This window comes from Populus euphratica, unplaced genomic scaffold, assembly GCF_000495115.2.
Source record: "Populus euphratica unplaced genomic scaffold, PopEup_1.0 scaffold5.1, whole genome shotgun sequence".
Lineage (NCBI taxonomy): Eukaryota > Viridiplantae > Streptophyta > Magnoliopsida > Malpighiales > Salicaceae > Populus > Populus euphratica.
In genome coordinates this window covers 3,875,265-3,900,443 of record NW_011499848.1, presented here as the reverse complement: position 1 = coordinate 3,900,443, position 25,179 = coordinate 3,875,265, and the positions used below count along the sequence as shown (strand labels likewise).

Sequence of the window (25,179 nt, the reverse complement as noted above, 5' to 3'; positions counted from 1 at the left end):
CAGCTTGTGCGTACCACGACTAATCTCACGGGTCCTGAAATTAACGACCATGTAAACCTCCAATGACCATCATATGAGCAATCAAGGACTTGAACTTGAGACCATAGAGAGAGCAAATCTCTTGATCCCAAGTTTTTATCACTTGGCCACCACCTAAATGAGTTGAAAGAGGTGTCTTTTGAGATGATGGGATCTAGTTAGACCAGGTTATATAAGGCGTTGCCTCTGCAAACGCTTGAAGGAACCCCCCCAGCCTGACCAAAGAATTGAAAATTCCCATGGAAGGCAGGCCCTAAGGTCTCTTGCACGACGCAAGGCTAATTCTTGAAGAAGTCACGGGAATTTCTTCTTCTTCTTTTAAATTAAAATCTGTGTAGTTAGAATTATAGGGAGAGTGAACTGTGAAGTCTTGAGGTTGAAAATGTAATTGCCAAATAAAATAGATGGAGTCATAAATAGTAATACTGGCCCTTTAATTCTTGAGCTGTTTCCAATTGGGTGTTGTAGATATAACAGATATGAAAACTCAATATTCTACTTATCACCAATATATATATTTCCTTAGGAAGAGGGATATTGCAAGCATAAATGGTATTGGAAAGTAGTGGTTGGGTTAATGGGTCCAGTTATGACTTGATGATGCAACAGATAAGTAGTGCTACATTAATCTTGAAGGGAGGAGCTCTACGATATAAGCATAAGACTAAAATTAAATTGAAAAAAAAGGGGGTTTGAACAATTTTCATACGAACAAAACAACTATAGCAAATAGCATTACGAGGACGAAAGGTGCAAAAGAGATAGGGAGGAGCAATTGGTTGAAGATTCTGACCCTTCACTTGTATAAGCAAAGACACGGTAAGGCATATTGAGAGTTTGGATGCTTCTGTGGCTGTGCAGTCAGAGAGTTGCTGGTTGTTAATGTAGTATCTACTAAAATCCTCATTCCTAGGGATCCCCAAAAGTCCCAGTTGATCTTGACCGTCCAAATCCCACACCGAATGGCTCTCAATTGAGTGCACCTGCTGCCTATCTTTTTTTCCCTTTTCAATATTTTGCTTCCATGCATGGAATTCTCCTCCAACTTCAACACTAAAACAAATAAGAGATACTTTGGAGAGAGAAAAGAGAAAGAGTCATGGTTGTGTTGTGCTTTGATTGTTCTTTCACATAGAGAAAGCCTGTTCATCGCCCATCATTTTGTACCCATATTTCTTCCTTTTCTTCTTAAAAATAGCTCTGATTTTCGTTTCGCAGTAAAACACCCCTATTAAATTCCTTATAGAGGCTCTAATGTGTGTACTTGAGAAATGGGATTTGGATGGCCTTTTCTTTAGGTGGGTCTGATCTTTGCACTTTAACAAACTGTCACATCTCTCCACTCCTTTTTATTCCCTTGATCAATCAACGGTACCAAAGCAGCAAATTTCGTGATCTGTTTTACCTGCTATTTGATCTGGATTTGACCCTGTCCTGTTCTCTTCATTCACCGGATGGGCGCCTTTCTTTGGTTAAATGCAGCTCGTTTTTTGAAGATTGAGGTAACATTGATTTTGTTATTCTTGGTGTGTTAATTTGATTAGATCAATCCATGGAAGCAAATCAAAAGAACAACTTTGTTTGCAAGTTTTGCAACAAAAGATATCCCTGTGGCAAGTCTTTGGGTGGTCATATTAGGATCCATTTGAATGCTAATGGAACTTCTTCAACTGATGAAGAAGCTAAGGTTCAGGTAAGCAAGACCGAAAGCAACAGCAAGCAAATCTCTGTGTCTGAAGCTGTTGGTCAGCCTGGTTATGTTCTCAGAGACAATCCCAAGAAAACGAGCAGGTTTGTGGGGGATTCAAGCAATACTACTTCACTGCCAGAAAAGGTTTGTAAAGAATGTGGTAAAGGGTTTCAATCACTGAAAGCACTGTGTGGTCACATGGCTTGTCATTCTAAGAACTACTTTCAAGACCAGTCGGGGACTACTGAGAAGTTGAAAGAAATAGTTTCGGACAACCAGTCAGATAGTGAGGCAACTGATCCAAGTAAGCCAAGGAGATCCAAACGAATGAGGTACAAGACTATTGATGTTTACACTACTTCATTATCCTTGGCAAATGCTGCTTCTTTATCCTCTGCATCTGACATAGAGCAAGAGCAAGAGGAGGTGGCTAAGTGTTTGATGATGTTGTCCAAGGACTCTGGCTTCAAAGGTTGTTTTAGTTCTCTTGCAGATTCTTCGGATAACAATTCTGTGGTTTTAGAGGGTAAATCATCATCTACGAAGACGAGGATTAACGTAAATAACGCTGTTGATTTTGTGTCTAGCGGTATCGAGTCGTTGGAGATGAAGAAATCAATGCAGAGGGGGTTAATTTCTACTGAAAATGATCAGTCTGAGAATTCTGATTCCGGATATTTTAGGAATGGTCCCAAGAAGGTTGAATCAGATGTTTCTGTTCATGGGTTCGCTAGGAATGATGGAATCAAGAAGTATGAAGTGGAATTTGGTTCTAGTTTTGACGATGATATTGATGCTGAATCAGGGAAAAGAATAAGCAGGTTTAGGCGTGTTAGAACTCGACTAGGGAAGGATTTCATTGAGGAAGATTTATATGATCAAGCTGACGGGGCTTCGATGGATTCACAAAAGAGATGCAAGAATGAGTCATATGAATTTCTTAGCAGCAGGAGGGGCAAATGTGTTCCTCTTGGGGGACGCAGAGCCAGCCATAACAAGACTAATGGCTGCAGTGATTCAATATATGAGAGCGGCGAGAACAGTGTAGATACTGACTATGTGCCCAATCCAATTCCTAATAGTAGTAGGATGATTCAATCTAGAAGTGGAAAAACTCCAATTGAGCAGAATTCTTCTGGCAATGCAGAGAAAAATTTGGGGTTGAAAAAAGGAAAACTACACGAATGTCCTTTCTGTCCCAAGGTTTTCCGATCAGGTCAAGCTTTGGGCGGCCATAAGAGGTCCCACTTTGCTGGGGCGGCCAGGGATAGAACTGTGCTAATTAAGCAAGATGCGCCTGAGATATCGATGCGTGGGCTAATTGATCTTAATCTTCCTGTTTCTGTTGAGGAAGAGGCAGGTGGGTTTGGGCCGTGGTAATTCATGAATTTCTGCAAGTTAGTCAGTCGGATCTCCAAACGGGAACTTTTTGCTCCTGGTTTTTTATGAAGATGCTAGTGACGTGACTGCTTCAGTGTACAGACAAGGTGAATGCTTCTGGTTCCTTTGCTTCTGATTCAAGGATGTCTTGCTATGGTAGCTATTCCATTGGTTGTTTATGCAGATGTAAGAAGCAGTTGTTTGTTACTATTATTATTATTATTATTATTATCGCTGCTGTTATTTTTTGTTGTAGTTCTAAGAGGTTCTTTTGATATCTTTATTGTTTAGAGAGAGAGAGAGAGAGAGTACTTGAATTCTATGGAAATTGTATGGTTATATCGGAGAGTAAAACCTATCGCCAACTGAGTATCCCTTTTTTTTAATTTAATAATGTCCAAGTCTTGGATTTTATGCATTGATTGGAATGTTGATCCAGAAGAATCACGGACCACCTGCTTTGCTTTACGGAGAGGGGAGACACTAAAATAAAAGGTGTCATTTTAAAGGCTGGAAGAGAAGTTTCCTCTTCAATTTCCATGCTCAAGCACCGTGTTTTCACTTTAACGCCTCCATGTTTATTTTGTACAGCATTTATTTAAGCCAATCTGGGCACAGTGAAAAATTATCACGAAACATCACCAATGTCCAAGATTCGAATTGTTTTTGTCGAGCGCATGTTGATCTGATCATTGTGGCAGGTTGCCGATGCTGATGGCTCCCCAAATTGCCGAGTTCAGCACCAACTAGTTTTATACTTTACATCTCTCGAGATTATGAATCAAATGTGGTCTCTACACTAACTCCCTCTCTCTTGTTAATGACTTCGAAGGATAAGCGGTCAGAGAAGTTGAAAAACAATGCTAGAAATAATAAACCCACGAACAAGCATTGGAGCATGTCTCTCTGGGGCCAACCATGATCATGAGTCAGCCACACCCTGGCAAGAAAATTCTTAGCACTCGAGTCCTCTCCCGTGCCTTGGACGCAAAATGCGGCGTGGAAGAGGCTCCGAATGGTGACGGTGTCGTTTTGTCGGTCAAGCATTATTTACGGTGTACGTAATTTTTAGTGATTTGCCGTTTCACTTATGAGGCCCCTCCCTCCTCCACTAACACATTGAAAATGGGAATATATGAAGTGGTTGGACTGCTGCTCTTGCTTTTGAAGATTGATTTTTGTGGAATCGTGAAGAATCGAAGTTGATTCGTTCTTTCTTTCTTTCTAGTTGTTGAAGATAAAATTCTGGTTTGGTTGCATGCTAGGCATCCCATCCACCTTATTTGTTTCTTTCTCCCTCCCTCGCTCAAAATTCATCACCCTCGGCATTACTAACATTTTCTAGGAGTTTCTACCAAAAAACAGATCTTCAAATTGTTTGGTTTTCCGTTGGAGCAATAAAAATTCAGCGAAGAACTCATGATCCATTGGAGCAATAAAAATTGTTTGGTTTTCATTGGAGCAATAAAAATTCATGATTTAGATGGCAAGTTTTGCAGGTTAAATATATTAACTTATGTTATTTTTTTAATTAATTTTTTTTAATATTAAGTTGATTGAAAATTAAATTTTATAATTATTTTATAATTTATTTTATATGAAATTATCATAGTTTCATGACTCAATTTACAAGTTTTGCTGATTAGTCATGTTATCTTACATATTTTTTTTTATTTTTTTATTGAATAAATATTTTATGCTAATATTAGATTGATTAATAATTAAATTATAATTTTTTATTTATTTTAAATGGAGTTATCTCGGATTATTAACCTGAGCTAACCTTAGTAATTCTTCAATATTTGATTAATTGAAATTTTAATTTTTTGATTTTTATTTTTTTATGGGATTAACATGATATTATAATCTGAGTCACGAGTTAAGTCGGTTAACTTCGGGTTTTTTTTAATCTTTTTTAATTATTATTTTTTTAATTTTATCCTTTAATATTATGTTTATTGAAAATTAGACTTTATAATTAATTTAATTTTATGTTATATGTGATTATTTAGTTCTTATAGCCTTGTTCACAGGTTTGGTGGTTGATTCGGGTGGTTTTTTATATTTTTTTTAATTAATTTTTAAAATTTTACCCTTTAAAATTGGATTAATTGAGAATTGAACTTTATAATTTATTTTAATTTATTTTCTATGAGTTCTCCCAGTCTCTTAACCCATATTTGACAGTTTAAACTGGGTTGACTGCGCTCATATTTTTAATTGAATTTTATCTCAATTACTTCCTTTAACATTCGGTTGATTGAAATTTGAGTTTTATAATGATCTGGATAACAAATTTGATAAGTTTATTCAAGTTGATCTAATATATTATTATTTTAATATTTTTTTAAAAAATATTATCTTAATTTTTTTAAATAAATTATATTTTTATCGGTTATCCAAATTGTATTTGAATTTACCAAATCAATTATAATTAATATTTTAAAAAAATATATTAATAATGCTTGAATATTTTTTCATATTAAAAACAATACTTAAATATTTTTTTCATATTAAAAACATTAATACAACCCGCGTTACATAGCAAAAAAAAATAATCTAGTTTTATCTATATACATTTCCATATTCTGTACTCGAGTTGGTGTCAGTTGTTTTAGATCGAAATTTCTACATTTTTCGTCCGATATATAATAAGCTAAGGAATCAAATAAAGGGAAAAAATGTTGCTCAGAGTATTGAACATGATGTTCCTCCATTATATAATTGTAATTGTAATTGTTTATAATTCTAATGAAAACAATTAAGCGAGTTAATGCATCAGGGTTTTCTTTAGAATAAATTATTAGCAATTTAACAACTGTCCCTGCTAGTATTTGTTTTCTTAAATTCTACTAGTGCGAGAGGACCACTTTGTTTTGCTCATCCAAATTTGCATCAAGTGCGATCAAAGAATCATTTTAGGAAGAAACAAAAAAATCATCTGAGAAAAATAAACATCTGTCAGTTAAAGTCCTTTGGGGTTCGTGATTCCTTGTCTGAAACTCTTCAAACCCTCCTTGATATAATATCTGGGCCAATCCATGTAAGTTGTTCCAGATAAATTGTCAGTTTTAAACGAAATTCTTCCATTATCCAAAACTAAACAAAGTAGACCTATGGACTGTGTCCTGAGAAAACAAAGAAACTAAAAGGAATAAATCTGGATGCTTCAGCATTTTGCCAAGCAAGCCAGTATTCGTCTGGTGTATGGCTTTGAAGCATTAGAGATCCAGCTGGTCATTTTATGCTTGTTCATGTTCATCCTTATGCATCGAGTAATAGGTGCTGTAAATGTTAATCCTCACTATAACGAATTCTTTTTTCATGGTATGAGAGGGAAAGATTTATTCTGTAGGATCCTGCTGATGGTGGGACCATTATATTAATTTTTATTTCTTGGTATTCAAATTAATATAATTTGGGTATTGTAGTGTCAAAATTAAAAATAGAAGAGAAAAGAAGAAAATCGAAAAAGAAGAAGAGGCAGCAAAGCAGCTTGTGTTTTTTCTTTGATTTCCAGCTCGTTCACTGTTGGATCGGGCTGAGATTTTAACAGTAACTTCTAGACACGTTACTCTTCATTCTGGAAAGTTGGATTAAAAATTGATGATATGAAAACTGACTGTTTTGATAGAAAATAAGGTTGTTAATATTACGAGTTTTTCTCAAATAATTCTCTTTCATGTTTTATGCTCGTTCATCCTTATGCATTGAGTAATAGGTGCTGTAAATGATCAAGAAAGGTTGAACCGGTTCCAGTAGCCGACTCGCATCTCCCCACCTTGAACTCTCGTAAGAACAATATTGCTAAATGTAACAATTCAGAGAAGTCGAATAACGATTAATATGATAGTTGATGCATGATTGTGATGAGTGCAAATGAATTAGCTAATGGGTTTGGCCGTCAGAGAAAACTTGTTGAATATTCTACGGCTTCTTGGGTTTTACCATATGCTGCAAAACCGGAAGCCTGATGCGGTGTTGCTTATACTTCTTCATCCATGTCTTGCCTCATGGCACCTATCAACATTGCTTACCATTTTATGTATAGCTTTATATGTCAAATCAAATATATTTAGCTTTATATCTATTCTTTCCGAGTTTTTAAGAAAGGCGATTCTTCTTGTCTCTGCCATTTTATGTCCATGCCCTTCTGTCAGGTAGTTCTGCTTTTCGGTAGAGGTAGAAAAGAGGATAGGAAGAGAGAGCAAGTGTCCAAAAATACCTAGCCTGGTTTCAGAAGTGAAAAGCTCAAGACAGAATTGTTCTGTTTCCTTGAGGTTCAGTATTTTTAATAACTTAGAGATACTTTTTTTTGGATCTATCTTGTGATAGACTAACGTTATGCCCATTTATTACTTATGAATATGATGTTCAAAAAAAAAGAAAAAAAAAAAGAACTAGCCTAGTAGATGGTTGTGATAATGCTAAAAAGTAGTGAAATTTAGTGTTGCTTGCAATTTCAGTACCGTTAATTCTCAAGCAAGTTGAATTTTCAACCTCAATTACGAGGCTATTTCGATTTGCATTTTGTTTTTAAAAAAAATTAATTTTTTATATTTTTTAATTATTTTAATGTACTTATATAAAAAATAATTTTAAAAAAATAAAAAAAAATACTATTTTGATATATTACAAAAAAAACATTCTAAAAAATAATCACAACTACATTTCTAAATACTATCTAAAACATATATGTAAAGTCAAAAGTAAGTATTGCATTATCATTAATTTCAATATTTAATATAAATTAAATTACATATATATTATTTTAAATATGCAAGTTTGAAATTAACTTAGATTAAAAATAAAATAGACTTTTTATATTTTATTAACAAATATAATTATATTTTTATCTAAGTTTTGTTTTACCTCCCCATCAATTGTATCTGTTTTTTTTTTTTGGTTTCAAACACTAGCCAAACTCTATCTAACAAGTTAATTATTCCTAAAACCTTTTGCCACTAGCTCAAGATCCGTTTCGCCGTTCCTCCTAGCTAGTTCATCTGATTCATTTTGATGAAACCTTTATAATTTGATCTCAAATCTTGCATGATCATGGAAAGAATGAACTCCTCAGACGGAAGCCTTCATGCGTGCCTTTAGATTTCTCGTTGGGAGGATCTTATTGGGAAATAATGCTTTACGACTACAGGCCATTAGATTCTCAACCCCAACATGAGGGTTAAAACACTTCTTCTTTTTTTACGATATTTGCTTATTAATTTTTTAAAATTTTTTTAATTAGGTGACAAGGATTTTTTAAAATAAATTTATACATTAATTAAAATTAAATTTTTTATACTCGCAGGATGCATTATAGTTGTTCGGATTTTGATGATCTCCGACCTGATTGAAAAGATACTATGGGCTGGGCTTAGTGGGAGTGTTAGACCTGGTCCGGTGTACACACGTACATCACTTGAAAAAGCCATAAACTAATGGGTCAATTACAACCCTGTCTAAACCACGCGTGTGTTTTTTTGGTCTTCTTTACACGGCGCCGCGTCGAAGCTTTGCTTCCTTTTCCCTCTCCCCTGCTTCAGCTTCCGCTCAAAGTAACTTTAAGTAATCATGTTAAAATATATTTTACTTAACTTCAGAGATATTGTTATTTTTCATTGAATTTTTGGTAATATATTTGGTTACTTTGTGTCTCTCTCACACCTCGCATTTTTGTTCTTGTAAATTAATAAATTAATAAGATGTAAAGTTTGTTTGTTGTCGCGGTTGCAATAACCTTTTAAGGCAATAGTATAAATAATTTTTTTTGGTAACATTAAAATACAAATTAATGTATATGTGGACTCTCTTGAAACCGCTGGTTCATGAAAAGCAACTCTCTAATGCTTGTCACACAGCTATGCTTATGACAGGTGATATAATTCACTGGTAAATTAATTCATATAGTACTTTTCATTTAAAAGTGAATATTACTTAGATGAATTACTTCAGCTAGACAATATTCGTGTAAATAATATAAGTATATCATTAACATGAACAGTAAATGTATTTATTATTAACGTGAATAGTATCTCCAGTATCTATTAGATCAGGTTTAACTTGATAATTTTTTAAAAAAATTATGTTTTATTTAAAAAATTAATATTTAATATTATTCAATAATGCTACACAAATTAGAAGTATATTGTATAATGACGTGACATTTACGGAATTTAATCATAATTTTAATTTTATTTCTAATAATATTTTATCTAATTTTATTACACATTTAAAATGTCATGAAAATTATAGTTTTTATCGGATGAATTTCATAGGTGATAAAACTATAAACAAGTTAACAAAATAATAAAAAATATTATTTATTTGATGATGTAATAGTGGTAGTTAAATCTATAATATTTAAATTAAAAATCATTAATATATATTAGTTATTTTATAATCTTAATTTGAAAAATATTTTTAACCATACACGTTAAACTACTTTTTATTTAACCAATTTTAACCAAATATATAAATACCAAACTAATTTCAATTAAAAATAAATTTTATAAAATAAATTTTTTAAAATCATAACTATAAAAACAATCACAATATCAAATTTACAACCAACAATAGAAAAACATGTTGAACTTAAAAAAAAAAATGAGTTTAAATTTCTTTAGTGATGTTTATTTTGGTGTCGAGCTGTCTTCGTGTTTGTTGATGTATTGCTACGAGTCTGATTTTTCATTTATTGACCTGTGCAGTTGTCTCGCAGTTGCTGATAATGGCTAGGTTATTTGATGGGTTTCTTCGCGTGTCTTATGTTTTTGATAGATTTCTTGGTAGCCTGGTGCTTTTGCCCATTTGGGTTTTAGCTTGTGCAACAAATTCTGGTACTAGTTTTTTATTAGAAATAATAAAACTGATTTATCAAGATAAAATAATCTCCTTTCCTTCTGCAACAACTCATTTCCCTATGATTCTATACGATCACCTCCACAGTTGTGAAACAGTGAACTCCTTACATAATATAAAACTGATAGCGCTTCAAAATTCTTGGAAGGATGTGAAATGAACTGGGTTATTGCTTTGAATAGATTTATTGTTTTTCCTCCCTCTCAGTTGATTTGAAAGTGTGCTTGGAGTGGAAAGAGAGTTTTTGATAATTGGTTATTTCAGGACAAAATTAGTATCATTGAAACATATAGAAAGATTCCTGTTTTCTTTTGTTCTGTAAGCTTTACAGTATGAAACTAATGAAAACATACCTCCTTTTTATGTGTCGTTTACAGTGTCGTCGTCATCACTTCTATTGTTCTTGTATTCCTCTGCTTCAATGTTCTCTGTACCAAATGTTTCAACTGGCATTGATAATAAATATATTAATGATTGACATGTGCTGTTATTCTTTAATTTGCAGTTGAGGGTGATTATTCAACCATCTGTGTGGAATCTGTTTCTTTATTTCAAATCTATTCAGGGCATATTGCATGCTTTTGTAAATGCAATTGAAAGGAGATATAGAGTAGACAATCAAGAAACTTAGATACACAAGTAAAGGAGAAGGAATAATTGTTGATGCAATTTCCTTGTATTTCAGGTAGTAAACAGTTATCTTGGAAGGTGTTCAAGATTTCCTCCTAATGGCTTTGGTTGTAATTTTCTGCCAGCCATGCAGTGGGGAAGTCCACAGCTGCACTTTGCCTATCTGTAGCTCTCAAGGAATCAGAATCTAGCTCAACCATTAGAATAATTGATGAAGCTTCTTTTCATCTTGATCGTAATCAAAGCTATGCCAATATGACTGCAGAGAAGAATTTAAGAGGAGTGCTCCGGTCTGAGGTTGATAGATCTGTGTCGAGAGACAATATAATTATAGTGGATTCTTTGAACAGTATCAAGGGTTATAGGTATGAGCTATGGTGCTTGGCTCGTGCTGCAGGAAAAAGATACTGTGTGCTGTTCTGTGATGCTGAAGAAACTCAGTGTAAAAAATGGAATGAACAGCGTAGGGAGAAGTGTGAAGCCACGTATGATGAAACTATCTTTGAGGACTTGATAAGGAGGTTTGAGAAGCCAGATAGAAGAAGTCGCTGGGATTCTCCAAAAACCAGCGAGAGGTTCTCCATTCTTCTTTGATCCGTCTTAGGACCGAGTGGCAGCCTCGACCCGAGCGGAAGTGCGATGTGTCTGGAAACTCGGGATCATAAATGGATTCGAGTACCATTCTGATCGCCTCTTTCATGATCTTTTCTATAGGTAGAACTACTGTGAGCGGTCTAAACTTCAACCATATAAAGATGGTATTTTGAATCTTCTGCTGCCATCGTGGATGCCGTTTCATACTCGACAAAAAAAGTTGATTCAAAAACTCGAGATGTTAAAATTTTACAGCCAACAATTGCTACACAGAGTGCACGATTTTCAGAGGCAAATTCTCTATATGAGCTTGACAGGGCAACGCAAGAGTTTATCAGTGTCGTTGTAGAAGCACAATCCCAGTCAATTGGGGAGCCTCTAAATGGAATTTCACTTAGCCAGGAATTACCAATTCTTAATATGTCAAGGTCAGTCGGGCTACCAGAGCTACGGAGACTGCGTCGGGCTTTCATTAAGTTGACAGGTCAGACATGCTTAAGTGAATCGCCCCCACCGTCAGATGCAGAGAGTGCAAAACGGATGTTTGTCGATTACTTGAACAGGGAATTGGGAACTGCTTGAAGAAGGAATATGGGGATTTTCATATACCGTTAATCTGCTACTGGGAGCGGCTTTCTGGTTCAAGTGAAGCCTTGTGAATCATGTTTTCTGTTAAAAGTGTTGGCTATTTAAGTTTCTGTGCCAACAAGGTGGACAAATGGTCCCACTGTACAGGATTTGTCGCTGAATGTGTTGCTTTTTTTCTGTTTATCATTGAAATCCGAACAATATTTTGTTAACGGGGGCAGCAATGTACCATTGGGTCTGCTATTTTCCTTTTAACTTTTTTCTCGTGAGACATTTTGAGCTGTAGTATTGCTGGATCAAGAAAGTCTCTCAATCAGATTGTCTCTGTTGAATCTTATCGTGAGGTGCAGAGTTGTATTTCTGTGTTAGGTAAGTCTCCTATAAAAAAGAGAACAAAAATAAAAACAAATCATGAAGTAAACTCCATGTTTTTCCACGCTCGAACCACCCTAAGTAACTAGCTCTTTCGGTTTAGAACAGTGCTCCCTAAATAAATAAATAAAAAGCTCAATGGGAGTCATGGGGTCCAGCTATCCTCTTATTGGTATGGTTGGGTGATTTAACAACAAATATTCACCTTCCATTTATTGTTGAATAAGCTTGAGTAATCAAAAATGGCAATTTCCCAAGGATGCCTGGCGTGAGATCGCCCCTCCTGGTTGGACGGGGGTTTTCATCAGCTTTCATTTGGGTCAAATGGATCCGAAAAAAATCGAGTCTGGTGGACGGTTACGGGTTCACCCGGCCCATTATTTTTAATTCCTTTTATTTTTTCGTATATGTAATTATTAAAAATTCTATATGATAATTGAATGATCTAATTTTTCTTGCTTCATAGATAGAGTTAAATTTTATAAGTAATAGACTTTTTTATCCTAGAAAAAATAAAAAATATATATACTTTAATGTTTGTGCATGCAAAAAATATTACAATTTTTTTCTTCTGTCATATTTTATATATATGATTAGTGTGTACCAAAATTGAATTCATTTATCAACGTAGTTATCAACGTGCATGCAAGGTAAATGACCTTTTTTTGGACAGCGGATAAGTCATGACGTATTTTATAGAGAAAAAATAACTTTCGAAAAAAAAAACCTGTAAAATGTATGTCAAATAATATTTAATGTGGTTAAAATCCTTTGACAATAACATTTGAACCATCTTCATGAATTATTTTTGGTTGTTAAACAGTGACCACGACATAGTGACAATAAATATTCAAAGACTTCTCTTTTTTCTACTCTGGAATATGATTCTTACTAAATTTTTTTTAAGATTAATTATTGCATATTTTTTCTCTTCGTCGTGTTATTTACAATGTTTTTTTTTTAAAAAAAACATATCACTACGTTAGGTTACCAAAACAACCAGCCTAATTATTAAAAATAGAACAGTTTAAGGGTCGGATGACGTAGAGGGGCATGTTTGGCTGTCGAGAAGAAACATACATAGTTTTTAATTAACAAAAATACATGCTATTTGATATGCTTGGACCGATGCAAAAGAAAGCAACACTTGGTCTGCATGAAACGGTTGTTAAATAATAATAATAAAAGAAAATACATGCCGTGTGATATGTTTGGATTGGTTCAAAAGAAAGCAACTTCACATTTGTACTTAACCTTAAATTCCGAGTATCAGACGGTTGTATTTACTTGTTAGCATCCACCAGATTTAGGTATATTATTATTATTAGACAAGCCGAAAACAATGGTGTAATCAACTGCCAATTTAACAGCCGTGTTACTCCCTGTCACTCCAGCACATCCTCTTTATTATGTCTAACGAAGTAACCAAAACTCATTTAATTCCAAAAACAGTCAAAAAAAAAAAAAGAAGCAAAGCAAACACTTGGAAATGTTATTTTAATCTAATGTTGTTGTTATTATTTTTTAAGGAAAGAAATGCTTCAAGTATTTACTATTTATCCTTTCTACTTTCTAGTAAAAATATGGGGGAAATTTGGATCTTAATTAATTAAACTGATCATCACAAGATTGACAGACACACATCCATACCAGCAATAACCCATGAAACTGGACTCTCTCTCTCTCTCCCTCCATAAAAACCTTTCTCTATCTTCCTCTCATTTTCGCATTCGAGAGTCACGACTCTCTCCAACGAAACAAAAACGGTAATTCATTCCCTCCTTGAAAAACCCCCCATGGCTTTCCATTTTTTTCAAAAACGGTAATTCATTCCCTCCTTGAAAGACCCCCCATGGCTTTCCATTTTTTTTTTTGTTCTCGTTCCATTTATGAATCAAATGCGTGTTTCTTTTTCCTTTTTTTTCTTCTTATAAATGATCATTTTGTTAGTCGTTTTTTTCCCTCTGGATCTGATCTGCGTGTGATTCTTCTTCTTCTTCTTTTTTTGGTATTATTTCTTTTTCGAGATCTGAGTGTGAGTGATGGAAATTAATTTCCTCTCAGAGAGAGAATTCTAGTAGAGACTAGAAAGTTTCTGCAAAAAGAGAATTCAGAATCCTAGGAATTTTTTTCCTTTTCTATCTCTGTCTTCTTCATTCCAAATCCAATTCATTGCAAGATTGTCATTTTTCTGTTCGATAAAAATGGCAAAACAGTCCGTTTGGGATTCAAAACGATGTGATACTGATGCTATGTTTTGTTTGTTTCTGTTTTGACTCTTGTAGCAGGTTGATCTTGGTTGGTTAGTTTCTTGAGACCCTTTTTTTTATTGAGAAGGACGATATTGCTTGTCTTTGAAATTCAAGGTCGTCACCGAGAGCTTACATTCCTTCCAAATAGTTCAATTTTGTGGATTTCTTATTCTTAACCCGGAATTGAGATCCGGGTGTCCCAATCACACTGGTTTTTCTGTCTTTTGGATGATGTGAGTTTGACCTCGCTGTGGAAGATCTGTGTTTGTTGGTAGGGAAGTGTAAAGGATCTTGTATTCAATGCTTGTTGGAATTGTGCGGATTCATGGTAACATATATAGAAACTTATGTGCTACGATAGTTTTTGGTTTCTGCAGCTCTTGGAGATTTAGATTTAAGTTGGATATTTAGTGGATTTTGAAGTTCATTTTTTTAATAATTTGGACATGAGAAGCCCTTGGTTCAACAAACCATTCGCTATTCTTGGCCCCAGACCGCCAATTAGTTGTTTGCTGCTGTGCTTTGTTTGTGTGCTTGGACTAATCGCTATCTTGGGTTCTACTTCTTCGAGCGTGTTTGATTCTGTGACTCCCATTCCAGTGCCTGATGTTTATTCCGGTTATAGAAGGTTAAAGGAACAAGCGGCGGTTGACTATTTGGAGCTTAGAACAATCTCACTAGGAGCTGGTCGGCAAACAGAGTTGGAACTCTGTGGCAGAGAAAAAGAAAATTACGTGCCTTGTTACAATGTTTCAGCAAATTTGTTCGCTGGGTTTAAAGATGGGGAGGAGTTTGATCGGCATTGTGAAATTTCAAGACAAAGGGAACGGTGTTTGGTTCGTCCTCCAAAGGACTATAAGATCCCCTTAAGGTGGCCTGCTGGTAGGGATGCAATCTGGAGCGCAAATGTGAAGATAACCAAAGACCAGTTTCTTTCTTCCGGGAGCTTGACCAAAAGGTATTTTTTGACTGATCCTAATTGGTGTTCTGGTCCATATTAGAATGGTCATTACAAGTTATGATTGTATTCCTGTTTCTGAGTACTTTTGTTTTTTCTTGGTATATTTACTGCAGGTTGATGTTAGTGGAAGAGAATCAATTTGCCTTTCACTCTGAGGATGGGTTGATCTTTGATGGTCTCAAAGACTATTCTCGCCAGGTTGCAGAGATGATAGGGTTAGGAAGTGATTCTGAATTCCTTCAAGCTGGTGTAAGTGTTTTTAGCATTACTGTTACCTTTTGGGGGCAAATTGGATTTCAAAAACACAAGCATTTGTAGAATAGAGTGCTTTATTGTTTGATATAATCTTGTATTGATGTTCATGACCTTAATGTCAAAGATGCCCTTCTGTTTTCCCTTTTCTCATCTGCTGTTTATATATCTCTCTTTAACGTATTGTGTTCATTACAGGTGCAAAGTGTGCTTGATATTGGTTGTGGATTTGGTATCTTTGGAGCTCATTTAATATCATTGAAACTAATGCCTATTTGTATTGCGGCATATGAGGCAACTGGAAGCCAAGTTCAACTGGCCCTTGAAAGAGGTCTTCCAGCGATGATTGGCAATTTTATTTCACGACAACTTCCATATCCACCATTGTCATTTGACATGGTTCATTGTGCTCAATGTGGTATTGTTTGGGATGAAAAAGGTACTCGGTTAGTTTCTAGATAAGGAATGTTTTCTGCTGATTACTCGATGGCTTTACCCTGGGTGCTGCTGGCTATAGCTTTATAGTTACCATCTTGCCCCCTGCTGATTTATTTATTGACATGTATTTATGTTGCTGCTATATTTTACACTTATTTTTCTTTTTCAAAATGTCAGTTCTCCTATACAACCATGGATTTTGGATAGCTTATCTAAAGTTGGCAGTGTCAACCAGCTGCTGTAAATCTATTGAGTTTTCTCTTCCTCTCTAAAAATAACATTTATAAACTATGTCCTCATAATGAGGGAAAGACTATTTGAATGTCTATGCGTACTGTTATAATAAAGAAGCTGATACTTATAGATTGTGTCAAAGCAACATATTATGGTTATTTCGTAGTTCTGGAAGGTACATGAATGATGAAGAGATAGGTGTAATAAAATAATTCATGTTCTGGTTGATTGTATTGCTGAATTTAGAGTCCTGAAGAGCAAAAGTACCGGGGAAGGTTTCTTTTTAATGTCACTATTGATTTCATACTGACATAGTATTTGGAGAACTTGAAGGGACTGTATTTTTTCAAATTTGTTCGCTTTGCTTTCTAACTGTGACTCAATAAAACAGATGGCATGCTCCTTATTGAAGTGGATCGAGTTCTTAGGCCTGGAGGTTACTTTGTTTTAACTTCACCAGCAAGCAATCCACATGGAAGTTCATTGAGTACGAAGAAGAGAAGCACACTGACACCAATAGAAGAATTTACTGAAGAAATCTGTTGGAATCTTATAGCTCAGCAGGATGAGACTTTCATCTGGCAGAAAACTGTGGATGTTCATTGCTATAAATCTCGGTGAGGATGTTAACAATACCGCACCAGTATCCCCTAAATTAATTTTTATTCCCTTGCATATGTTGAATGGTTGTGACTTCTGAACTTGTATTGTACAGCTTCTGAAACATGGCCGTGCCTTTCAATTTTTATGGCTTGAATTATCGGGCTTCTGTGTTTTTCGCTCTCTTCTCTGACTTACAATTTTTCTGGAAAAACAATAATAGTTCCTTTTCCTTTTTGGTCTTTCCTGCAGCAAGCATGGTGCTCTACCACTTTGCAATGATGTTCACAATACTCCATATTATCAACCCCTCGTGTCATGTATAAGTGGGACCACCAGCAATCGCTGGATTCCCATCCAGAACAGGTCCTCTGGTCCCCATTTGAGCTCAGCAGAACTTGTAGGTCATGGAAAGTATTGTTTCAACACATTTTACTTTCTTGCCCTTTTCTTTTGTTATATTCTTACTTTGTCCCTTTAAAACTTTTTTTTATTTCAAATTTATTGCATTATATGCCTGTTCTAGTTTATTGATCCATTATTATCCTTGCAGGAGTTCAGCCAGAAGATTTCTTTGAAGACTCTCAGGTTTGGAGATCAGCTCTCAGAAACTACTGGTCTCTGCTTTCACCTATAATTTTCTCCGACCATCCTAAGAGGCCAGGTGATGAAGATCCAACACCTCCATATAACATGGTACGCAATGTTATGGACATGAATGCACAATATGGAGGTTTAAATGCTGCATTGCTGGAGGAAGAGAAATTAGTTTGGGTGATGAATGTTGTGCCTGTCAGGGCTCCTAATACACTTCCTCTGGTACTTGATCGTGGTTTTGCTGGTGTCATGCATGACTGGTATGTTAGTTTCATTTAAGACACATGCTGTTGTATAATTCTAGTTTCTAAGTTTCTTTCACCTTAAATCATTTGAAACTTTATTGTCTTACTTATTCTTGATATTTTGAAAAATGCCTTGATAATTAAAAAGGTTGCGTGACCTGTCTTCTTTTTTAGACTCTTTTGAGGAGGAACTTTGGTGAATCAATTCCCCCCCCACACCCCTAAAATGCTTTAGTTTTTGTAAATGCAGTATAATTTTTGCCTGTTAACTTGTATTGAGCAACATCCTCTTGAAAACTTCTGAAAATCAAGATACCCTGCAAGAAGAATTGTGAAATCTTTTACCCGTGCTGCAGATGCATTTATCATGACTCTGATGATGCATTTATCATGACTCTGATGATGCTATAAAATTTCATGCAGCTTCTTCGCAAAAAGCATGGACATCAACTTTACTAATAAACTTTACATTTTCAATCTGAGCTTAAAGATCTGAAGTAGTTGGCAGCAAATCATTTTTTCTGCTTTGGATTGCACTGCAAATTTAAGGACCTCGTTTATGATTCTTTTATTCTCAATAGCTTGACCTAATTTTTCTGGTCATGTCTTATCAATGTTTCCATGACAACATTTTACGGAATATGCTATCTTATTTCAATTTAAGAACAAAGGGAACAACCTGTCTTCTTTTGCACAGGTGTGAGCCATTCCCCACTTACCCCCGAACATATGACATGCTTCATGCTAATGGGCTCCTCTCACATCTCAGTTCAGAAAGATGCGCCATGATGGATTTATTTTTAGAAATGGATCGAATTCTACGCCCTGAGGTACTTCTTACTTTACTCCTGGTATTTCTGAAACCCAGTCCCTGAGATTTTTTGCAATGACCTATAAGATTGTTCACTTTCTGATTTTAAGTGGTATTTGAGCGTTGCCTTGATTTTTTGTGGAGCATCTGGGCGATGCCTCATGTTCCTCTCCAGGAATTGTACTCTGAAAGTGTACTATACATGCTTTGATACTCGTGGTCTTTTTTAATGCTGTAAATCTTTCGAATGCGACATCAAACTAGAAATCTATCCTTGGGTGCAGTTAAGCCCCATGACTAGGTATATGGTTAGGAATGAGGAATAATAAGTTCTTGATAATCTTGCTGGTCAAATCAAAGTAATGATTATATCTGCCAAACTTCATAATTAGCTACAATATCTCTCCCATTTTGCCTATAATATGATGTCCTGAACTCCCCTCACCCTCACCCTTGCCCACTACCCATGCCCTTTATGCTTAAACAATAAAGGTAATAAACAACAAGATGAAATCCTATCCCATTTTAGAATGCATTGATGTTGTTCCTTGTTTCCTGTGGTGCTTGGGTGCATTTCCTCGTTTTCTAATTCTGTTTTCTGTCTTTCTTTGTTTTTTTTCTTTTACTGGTCTTATTGCAGGGATGGGTTGTATTTTCTGATAAATTGGGAGCTATTGAGATGGCACGAGCGCTTGCTATGCAGATACATTGGGAAGCAAGGGTGATTGACCTGGATAATGGCAGTGACCAGCGGCTACTTGTTTGCCAAAAACCATTTATGAAAAAATGAGTGGTCTAGCAACAGAAGTCCCATCACCATGAAAGTGTACATGTTCTTTCTCTGGTAACTCATCTAATCTCTCTTGAAAATTGAACAAATAAAACTTTAGGCAGTAATGTTTTGTCTAATATGGTATACATTCCACCAATGGCCTTGTGGCTCACTGGTACCCTTGCTTGCTAAACAAGAGGGGTGAGGATTTGAGTGCTAGCCCCACCTTAAGCAATACTTTTTTTGAACAGACGCACACACTGTAGAGGTTCATCCAATGGCCATGCGTGAGGCTTTTTTCTTTTTCTTTTTCATTTTTTTTTTTTTGGGGGGGTGGGGGGCAGAAAATTGAAGTTTGAGTTAGGAACTTCAGCTCAGTTTATGTCTGTGCTGGTTCACAAAAACAGAAGACCCTAGGCAGCTTGCACATTATAAACTCCATAAACACATAGTAACATGTAAACAGAAGTTCCTTTTGGGTTGAGCTTGGCAGCCAATGCTTTGTAGGGGTGGTTACTGCTCAGTAGTAATCAGTGGTCATGATGATGGGTCCAATCACCAACTCAAATCTGTTTTTTTCATTGCTAAAGACCTATAACAAAACTTGCTACCAATCAGGGCTGCAGAGTTTCCTGGTGAAAAAAAAATCCCTATCCTTCGTTATTCAGTTGTGGCTGATTAATAGTAGATACAAGCCTCTTGTTCTTCCCAAAATAAAATCAAGGTCTTCTAGAGTCGGTTGAAAAGACCAGGGATATGTGTCTATATGCATGCATTAATGATTGAGTTCAATAGTTAACTATAGTGGAGTTAACCGGGAGAAAAACCCAGGCTTTAAAAAACTTTGCTATAAATTATAGTTCAGTTTGTATGCTTCAGAAAAATCGATTTTTTTTTTTCTCTTTGGATTTAACAGAGGTCTTGCCTTAAAATTGATTGCAATGCTTTTGTTATTGCCAGATCACGAATACTTTTGACAGCATCCCTGTGCTATAAATGCATGGGGTCAAGTTCAGTGCCTAGAACAAACATAGGGGAAGAGTGGGCTGTATATTAGAAGAAAGGCGTGCTCCAGAAGTGGGCTGCGAAGCATTCCAATTTTTTGTCATGACATTTGTAGCAATTCTTTCATCACCTTATTTCTTTTTTTTAATTCTTTTTGAGTGTTAATTTCTTAATTGCTTTAGTATCGGGCACTGTATTGAACGATACATGGTATCACACTGCCAGGAAATGATAATTACAAATCTGTTCTTTTCTTCTTTTCTCTGTGACCCCTGCGCAGTTGTTCAATTCAGAAAATTTTCAAGTGAATGTGTTCATAAAGAGAGAAGAGGGGAAGTGAAAAAGAAAACAGAGAATTCTCAAAAATCTGATTGACCTGAATTCTACTATCATAGACTCAAAATTAATGCATGCACTGCTTGTGAGGTTTAGTAGTTTTTGGTAAATGTATTTGGAAAGCACTGAGCAAGTATTGAGAGCCACCAGAGGGAGGTAAAAATTTATTTATTTTGATTTCAATTTATTTTTTTATAATTTTGAATAATTTTAATATGTTGATATTAAAAATAAAAATTTATTATAAGTTAGTTTTCTTTTTTCTCATCCTCTTTTTTATTTAAAAAAAATATTGAAAACATTGCATAGCACTGCTCCCACCATTGTATGAGCCTGCAATCTTACTTGAACCCATGTTTTAGGCAGCTAATAGCCCTTTTTGGTAATTAATAGCATATTTAAAATTGTGGTAACAAGATTTAAATTAATTTTTATTTAAAAATACATTAAAACAATATTTTTTTTCTTTTTAGAAGTTTTATATTAGCATATCAAATAAAAATATAAAAAACAAATTAAAATTTTTGAGATAAAGCAGGCTCAAAGTTACAGGACAAATGTATTAACAAACAATTAAAATATTTATATTAATATTTTCAACTATTCATATAAATAAATCCGATCATCATTTAGTTGTTTTATTTAAAAACGTAAACGGAAGATTAGAAGAAGCATTAACCTTCTTGGGATTTGGGGCTGTGTGGGACCTCCAAGAACCTGACCGAGTACACTTCTTCTTTTCCCGATCCCCTTTCTCAGCCTTCTTTTTCAGATTTCAGACATATATATATATATATATATATATATATATATATATATATATTTGATTTTGAGAGAAAAAAACCTCATAAATATCAAATTCGATTAAAAAATAAAAATAAGAAGTCAAGTTCCCTGAGTTTTATTTTTCAAAATTCAATAAATAAAAAGTATAAAACAATGAAAAATACAAAGCCAAACTCACTCGAAATTCAATCGTTTTTCTTAATAAACATGGTTCATTCAAGATTATATGGAAAAAAGATAATAAGTGCAACTGATAAATAAGCTAATTTTAATCGCTTGAAAACAGAAAAAATAATTTAATTTCAAGATTAAATTGACATGTATTATTGTTGATGTATCCTTCTCCATTTTTCTGTATTCATTTTCTTAATGACAACACTATATGGGAGCCCATGCCTGGTGTAATTGATCGAACCAATAATGAAAGCAAATTCTACGATCTACATGAAGAGTGAAGACCCAACGCTAAACAACTCTCTAATTAATTTTGTGATTAACTTGTGATTATACCAAGAGATTAGCATGAAATATTAAAGTGACAATTAAATATGATATTTCAGCTATATATAACATACACGAACAGCATATTAACATATACGTCTCGTCACCGACCATATGCCACGAGTAAAATGTTATTTTTTATATTTTTGCGTATAAAATCATATTTGTATAAGATATTATAAAAGAGATTTATTTTATAATATTTAGTTGAACTGAAGGAGTTTTTGTCAAATATTTATATTTTTAAATGCTTTGGATAACTCTATAATATCTTAAAAGTCTTTTTTTCTCGTAATTTACAAAAACAGTAAATATAAGCAGTATATATATATATATATATATATATATAAAGGAGATACAAGTGGAGAAGAAGAAACAGGTGTAGCTGTAAAATCTCGAAAGGACCCCTCCGACAGAAAGGATTGAATACATCCAAGCTATGGTAGGAAATAAAATCACGAAAAGCGCGGTTCCTCTTTCCGAACCCAACTTACGGTTCAGATCTGTTATTTCTCCTCCCCTCCAGTCGCTCCTTTTCTATTTAAAGCACGCCACCCTTTTCTTTGCTTTCAGACCTCTACAAAAAATTCTCTCTGGTGATTATTGATTTGTCTGCGAACACGTTGTGATCTGATCGATCATATCTCTCTCAAAAATTAAACTACAATGTCGACCGAGAATGAGAGAGAGACTTACGTTTACATGGGCAAGCTCGCTGAGCAGGCTGAGCGCTATGATGGTAATGTATATATTACTCACTTCATTGTTTTTGCGAGTGCATGCTTTGGTTTTTTTTTTTTTTTTAATGGATAGTTGGGTCTTTTCCTTTAAGAAAAAAATTTATATTTTCCTAGAGATAGACATTTTCATTTAATTTATGCCCATTTTCCAGATTATCTGAAATCTGTAACATCTTAATATTGACGGAACAGAAATGGTTGAGAGCATGAAAAAAGTTGCCAAACTTAATTGTGAACTGACGGTGGAGGAGAGGAACCTCCTTTCGGTGGGATACAAAAATGTAATTGGGGCTAGGCGAGCTTCTTGGCGGATCATGTCTTCAATTGAGCAGAAGGAAGAATCTAAAGGAAATGACAGCAACGTTAAACTGATTAAGGCTTACTGCCAGAAGGTAGAGGATGAACTGTCCAAGATTTGCAAGGACATCCTGTCCATCATTGATGATTATCTCGTCCCCTCTTCTACCTCAGGAGAAGCAACCGTGTTCTACTACAAGATGTGAGTTATATACGTTGGCCTTTAGAGATGATCTTTTATAGCGCTTTTATCCTCGATCCTATATGTATCTTTTTGCTCTTTGCATCACATTATTTATATACATGAATGGAAAACGGGTATGTTTTTCTTCATCTGATGACTAGTTACTTTTCCTGGCTCTTGGACAAGTGGTGCACAAAAGGTTTATAATACTCCTTTTGCTTTTTCATCCCCTGCTCCTGCTTATCAACACGTCTAAGAAGCAGCAATTTCGTGAACTGTGTAATGATTTATTATGTTTTCAGTTAAGTAGTTCACAGCAGTATTACATGTAAGAAGGCATGAAAGTAGTGATCTATAAAGGCCTGCTTTTTATTTTTTATTTTCTTAATACCGGGTCTTGGCATCCATGAATTCAGGAAAGGTGACTACTACCGCTATCTAGCTGAGTTCAAGACTGATCAAGAAAGGAAGGAGGCAGCCGAGCTGTCATTAAAGGGTTACGAGGCATGTTACTTTAGTTTATCTTTCATAAATATGTAATCCATTTATTTGGCATTCTCTAATTTTGTCATCATTTGATATGCACCTCGTGTTTCCATTTCCCTTTTAGGCTGCTTCTGCCACTGCAAGCACTGATCTGCCTTCAACCCACCCAATTCGTCTTGGCCTTGCCCTTAACTTTTCTGTTTTCTACTATGAGATCATGAATTCTCCGGAGAGGCACGTTAGATTATATTTTTGGCAATCTAATGCTGCCAAATTGTATTATCCTGTGTCCATGTCCATGACTTTCTAACGATCTAATTTTTAATGTTAATACGTGCAGGGCCTGCCATCTAGCCAAACAAGCTTTTGATGAGGCAATTGCAGAGTTGGATACTTTGAGTGAGGAATCATACAAGGACAGCACCTTAATCATGCAGTTGTTGAGAGATAACCTCACTCTCTGGACTTCTGACTTGCCTGAAGATGGAGGTACATTATAAACCGAATGAGAATTGACAAACCGCGGTTTAGTAGCGTTATATTATGCTGGTAAATTGTTGATACTCATCCTTGAAAAATAGAGGAGAGGAGGACCAGCCTGTTCTTGTCAGCTAAAAATAAGATTTTAACATGATGGATGTTAACATGCTCACAGATGAAAGACGTGCCTCCATTTTTGTTGGCCACTCGTATTTTGGCCCTAATAAGGGACGAGTTCTGAATCTCTGTTTCTTAGATTGGCTTACATCAAGGCATACCGTTGGTTGATTTCCCATTAATTTATGTTTTAAAACACGTACGTCTTAAACTTCATCTCAGACAAGTTGCATCATGTAGGTGATGATAACTTCAAAGGTGAAGGATCAAGGGAAAAGCATGCCGAAGGAGAGGTTAGTTCTCGCATACCTTCTGCTTTTTTTTATCTTCTCCACAGCCCTACAAAAATTGTAATTTCCTTTCAGCACTGAGGGAGAGTTAAGAGAACCCTGCACATGGCAAGCGGATGCTAAACTACTTTGCAGAAGCGGCATCTCTTTGTTATCTTTCCTGAAAAGGGATTGGATGGAACGATCTTGAAAGTTTTTGATGCCATTGATCTTTTTTGAATCCCACCAAAAGCTGATGATAGCAATGATCAATTGCTATTCCTTTTTGTTCCTTTCTTTTATTTTAAACAGAGATCTTCGTATTTTTTATTATTATTATTATTAATCGTTGTTCTTGCAAGCTTCGTATCAGAATCGGGGACCTCCTTTGTTTTACCTTCTGCCATTTATCCGTCCAGCTGGCCTTCGAAGTCTATGTTGCAGCACTTCCTTTCTTTTTTCATTTTTTGTTATGTTGTTTTTTTTTGTATATTGATTGATGCATGTGCACAGAAAAATAAATTATATATATATTAAACCTGAATGTTAAATGATAATATGAAAATCATTCTAACTCACTGATTAAATTGAGCCTCGAAGAGTGGCTGTGATTACAGCTATTATTTTTAAAATAAAATAAAAAATGCTAAAATCTCTATATT

At 35.0% G+C, this 25,179-nt stretch overlaps 3 protein-coding genes and 1 pseudogene across 6 annotated transcripts; all 4 read left to right on the top strand.

Moving 5' to 3' along the window:
* The first annotated feature begins 881 nt into the window (after positions 1–881).
* LOC105116480 (uncharacterized) lies at positions 882–3,386 on the top strand. The gene has a single exon (XM_011013870.1). It carries the CDS (start codon positions 1,592–1,594, stop codon positions 3,107–3,109), a length of 1,518 nt encoding a protein of 505 aa, XP_011012172.1. The 5' UTR covers positions 882–1,591; the 3' UTR covers positions 3,110–3,386.
* Positions 3,387–8,587: 5,201 nt separating this feature from the next.
* LOC105116472 (protein KTI12 homolog) lies at positions 8,588–12,037 on the top strand (annotated as a pseudogene).
* Positions 12,038–13,772: 1,735 nt separating this feature from the next.
* On the top strand, positions 13,773–20,581 carry LOC105116454 (probable methyltransferase PMT5). 3 transcript variants are annotated; one of them, XM_011013840.1, is made up of 10 exons: positions 13,773–13,920; positions 14,443–15,364; positions 15,481–15,616; positions 15,818–16,058; positions 16,683–16,908; positions 17,144–17,301; positions 17,445–17,748; positions 18,431–18,563; positions 19,185–19,388; positions 20,277–20,581. In XM_011013840.1, exons 2-9 carry the CDS (start codon positions 14,853–14,855, stop codon positions 19,332–19,334), a joined length of 1,860 nt encoding a protein of 619 aa, XP_011012142.1. In that variant the 5' UTR covers positions 13,773–13,920; positions 14,443–14,852; the 3' UTR covers positions 19,335–19,388; positions 20,277–20,581. The 3 variants fall into 3 exon arrangements, with proteins under 3 accessions (XP_011012142.1, XP_011012134.1, XP_011012150.1); XM_011013832.1 differs by having other exon boundaries at positions 14,440–15,364; XM_011013848.1 differs by having other exon boundaries at positions 14,440–15,364; positions 20,259–20,581.
* Positions 20,582–22,310: 1,729 nt separating this feature from the next.
* Positions 22,311–24,953, top strand: LOC105116442 (14-3-3-like protein GF14 iota). Of its 2 annotated transcripts, none has more exons than XM_011013821.1 (7): positions 22,311–22,683; positions 22,837–23,183; positions 23,582–23,669; positions 23,776–23,885; positions 23,992–24,140; positions 24,489–24,541; positions 24,614–24,953. In XM_011013821.1, exons 2-7 carry the CDS (start codon positions 22,879–22,881, stop codon positions 24,617–24,619), a joined length of 711 nt encoding a protein of 236 aa, XP_011012123.1. In that variant the 5' UTR covers positions 22,311–22,683; positions 22,837–22,878; the 3' UTR covers positions 24,620–24,953. The 2 variants fall into 2 exon arrangements, with proteins under 2 accessions (XP_011012123.1, XP_011012118.1); XM_011013816.1 differs by having other exon boundaries at positions 22,312–22,683; positions 22,877–23,183.
* Positions 24,954–25,179: the final 226 nt, after the last annotated feature.

Excerpts from the sequence above, each read along its gene's own strand:
- LOC105116442 (XM_011013816.1), top strand. The coding sequence starts at position 22,611 with ATGTCGACCGAGAATGAGAGAGAGACTTACGTTTACATGGGCAAGCTC. Across the intron at positions 22,684-22,876 it reads GCAGGCTGAGCGCTATGATG|AAATGGTTGAGAGCATGAAA; the intron begins GTAATGTATATA and ends TTGACGGAACAG. Across the intron at positions 23,184-23,581 it reads ACCGTGTTCTACTACAAGAT|GAAAGGTGACTACTACCGCT; the intron begins GTGAGTTATATA and ends CCATGAATTCAG.
- LOC105116454 (XM_011013840.1), top strand. The coding sequence starts at position 14,853 with ATGAGAAGCCCTTGGTTCAACAAACCATTCGCTATTCTTGGCCCCAGA. Across the intron at positions 15,617-15,817 it reads CTGAATTCCTTCAAGCTGGT|GTGCAAAGTGTGCTTGATAT; the intron begins GTAAGTGTTTTT and ends TGTTCATTACAG. Across the intron at positions 16,909-17,143 it reads GTTCATTGCTATAAATCTCG|CAAGCATGGTGCTCTACCAC; the intron begins GTGAGGATGTTA and ends TCTTTCCTGCAG.
- LOC105116480 (XM_011013870.1), top strand. The coding sequence starts at position 1,592 with ATGGAAGCAAATCAAAAGAACAACTTTGTTTGCAAGTTTTGCAACAAA.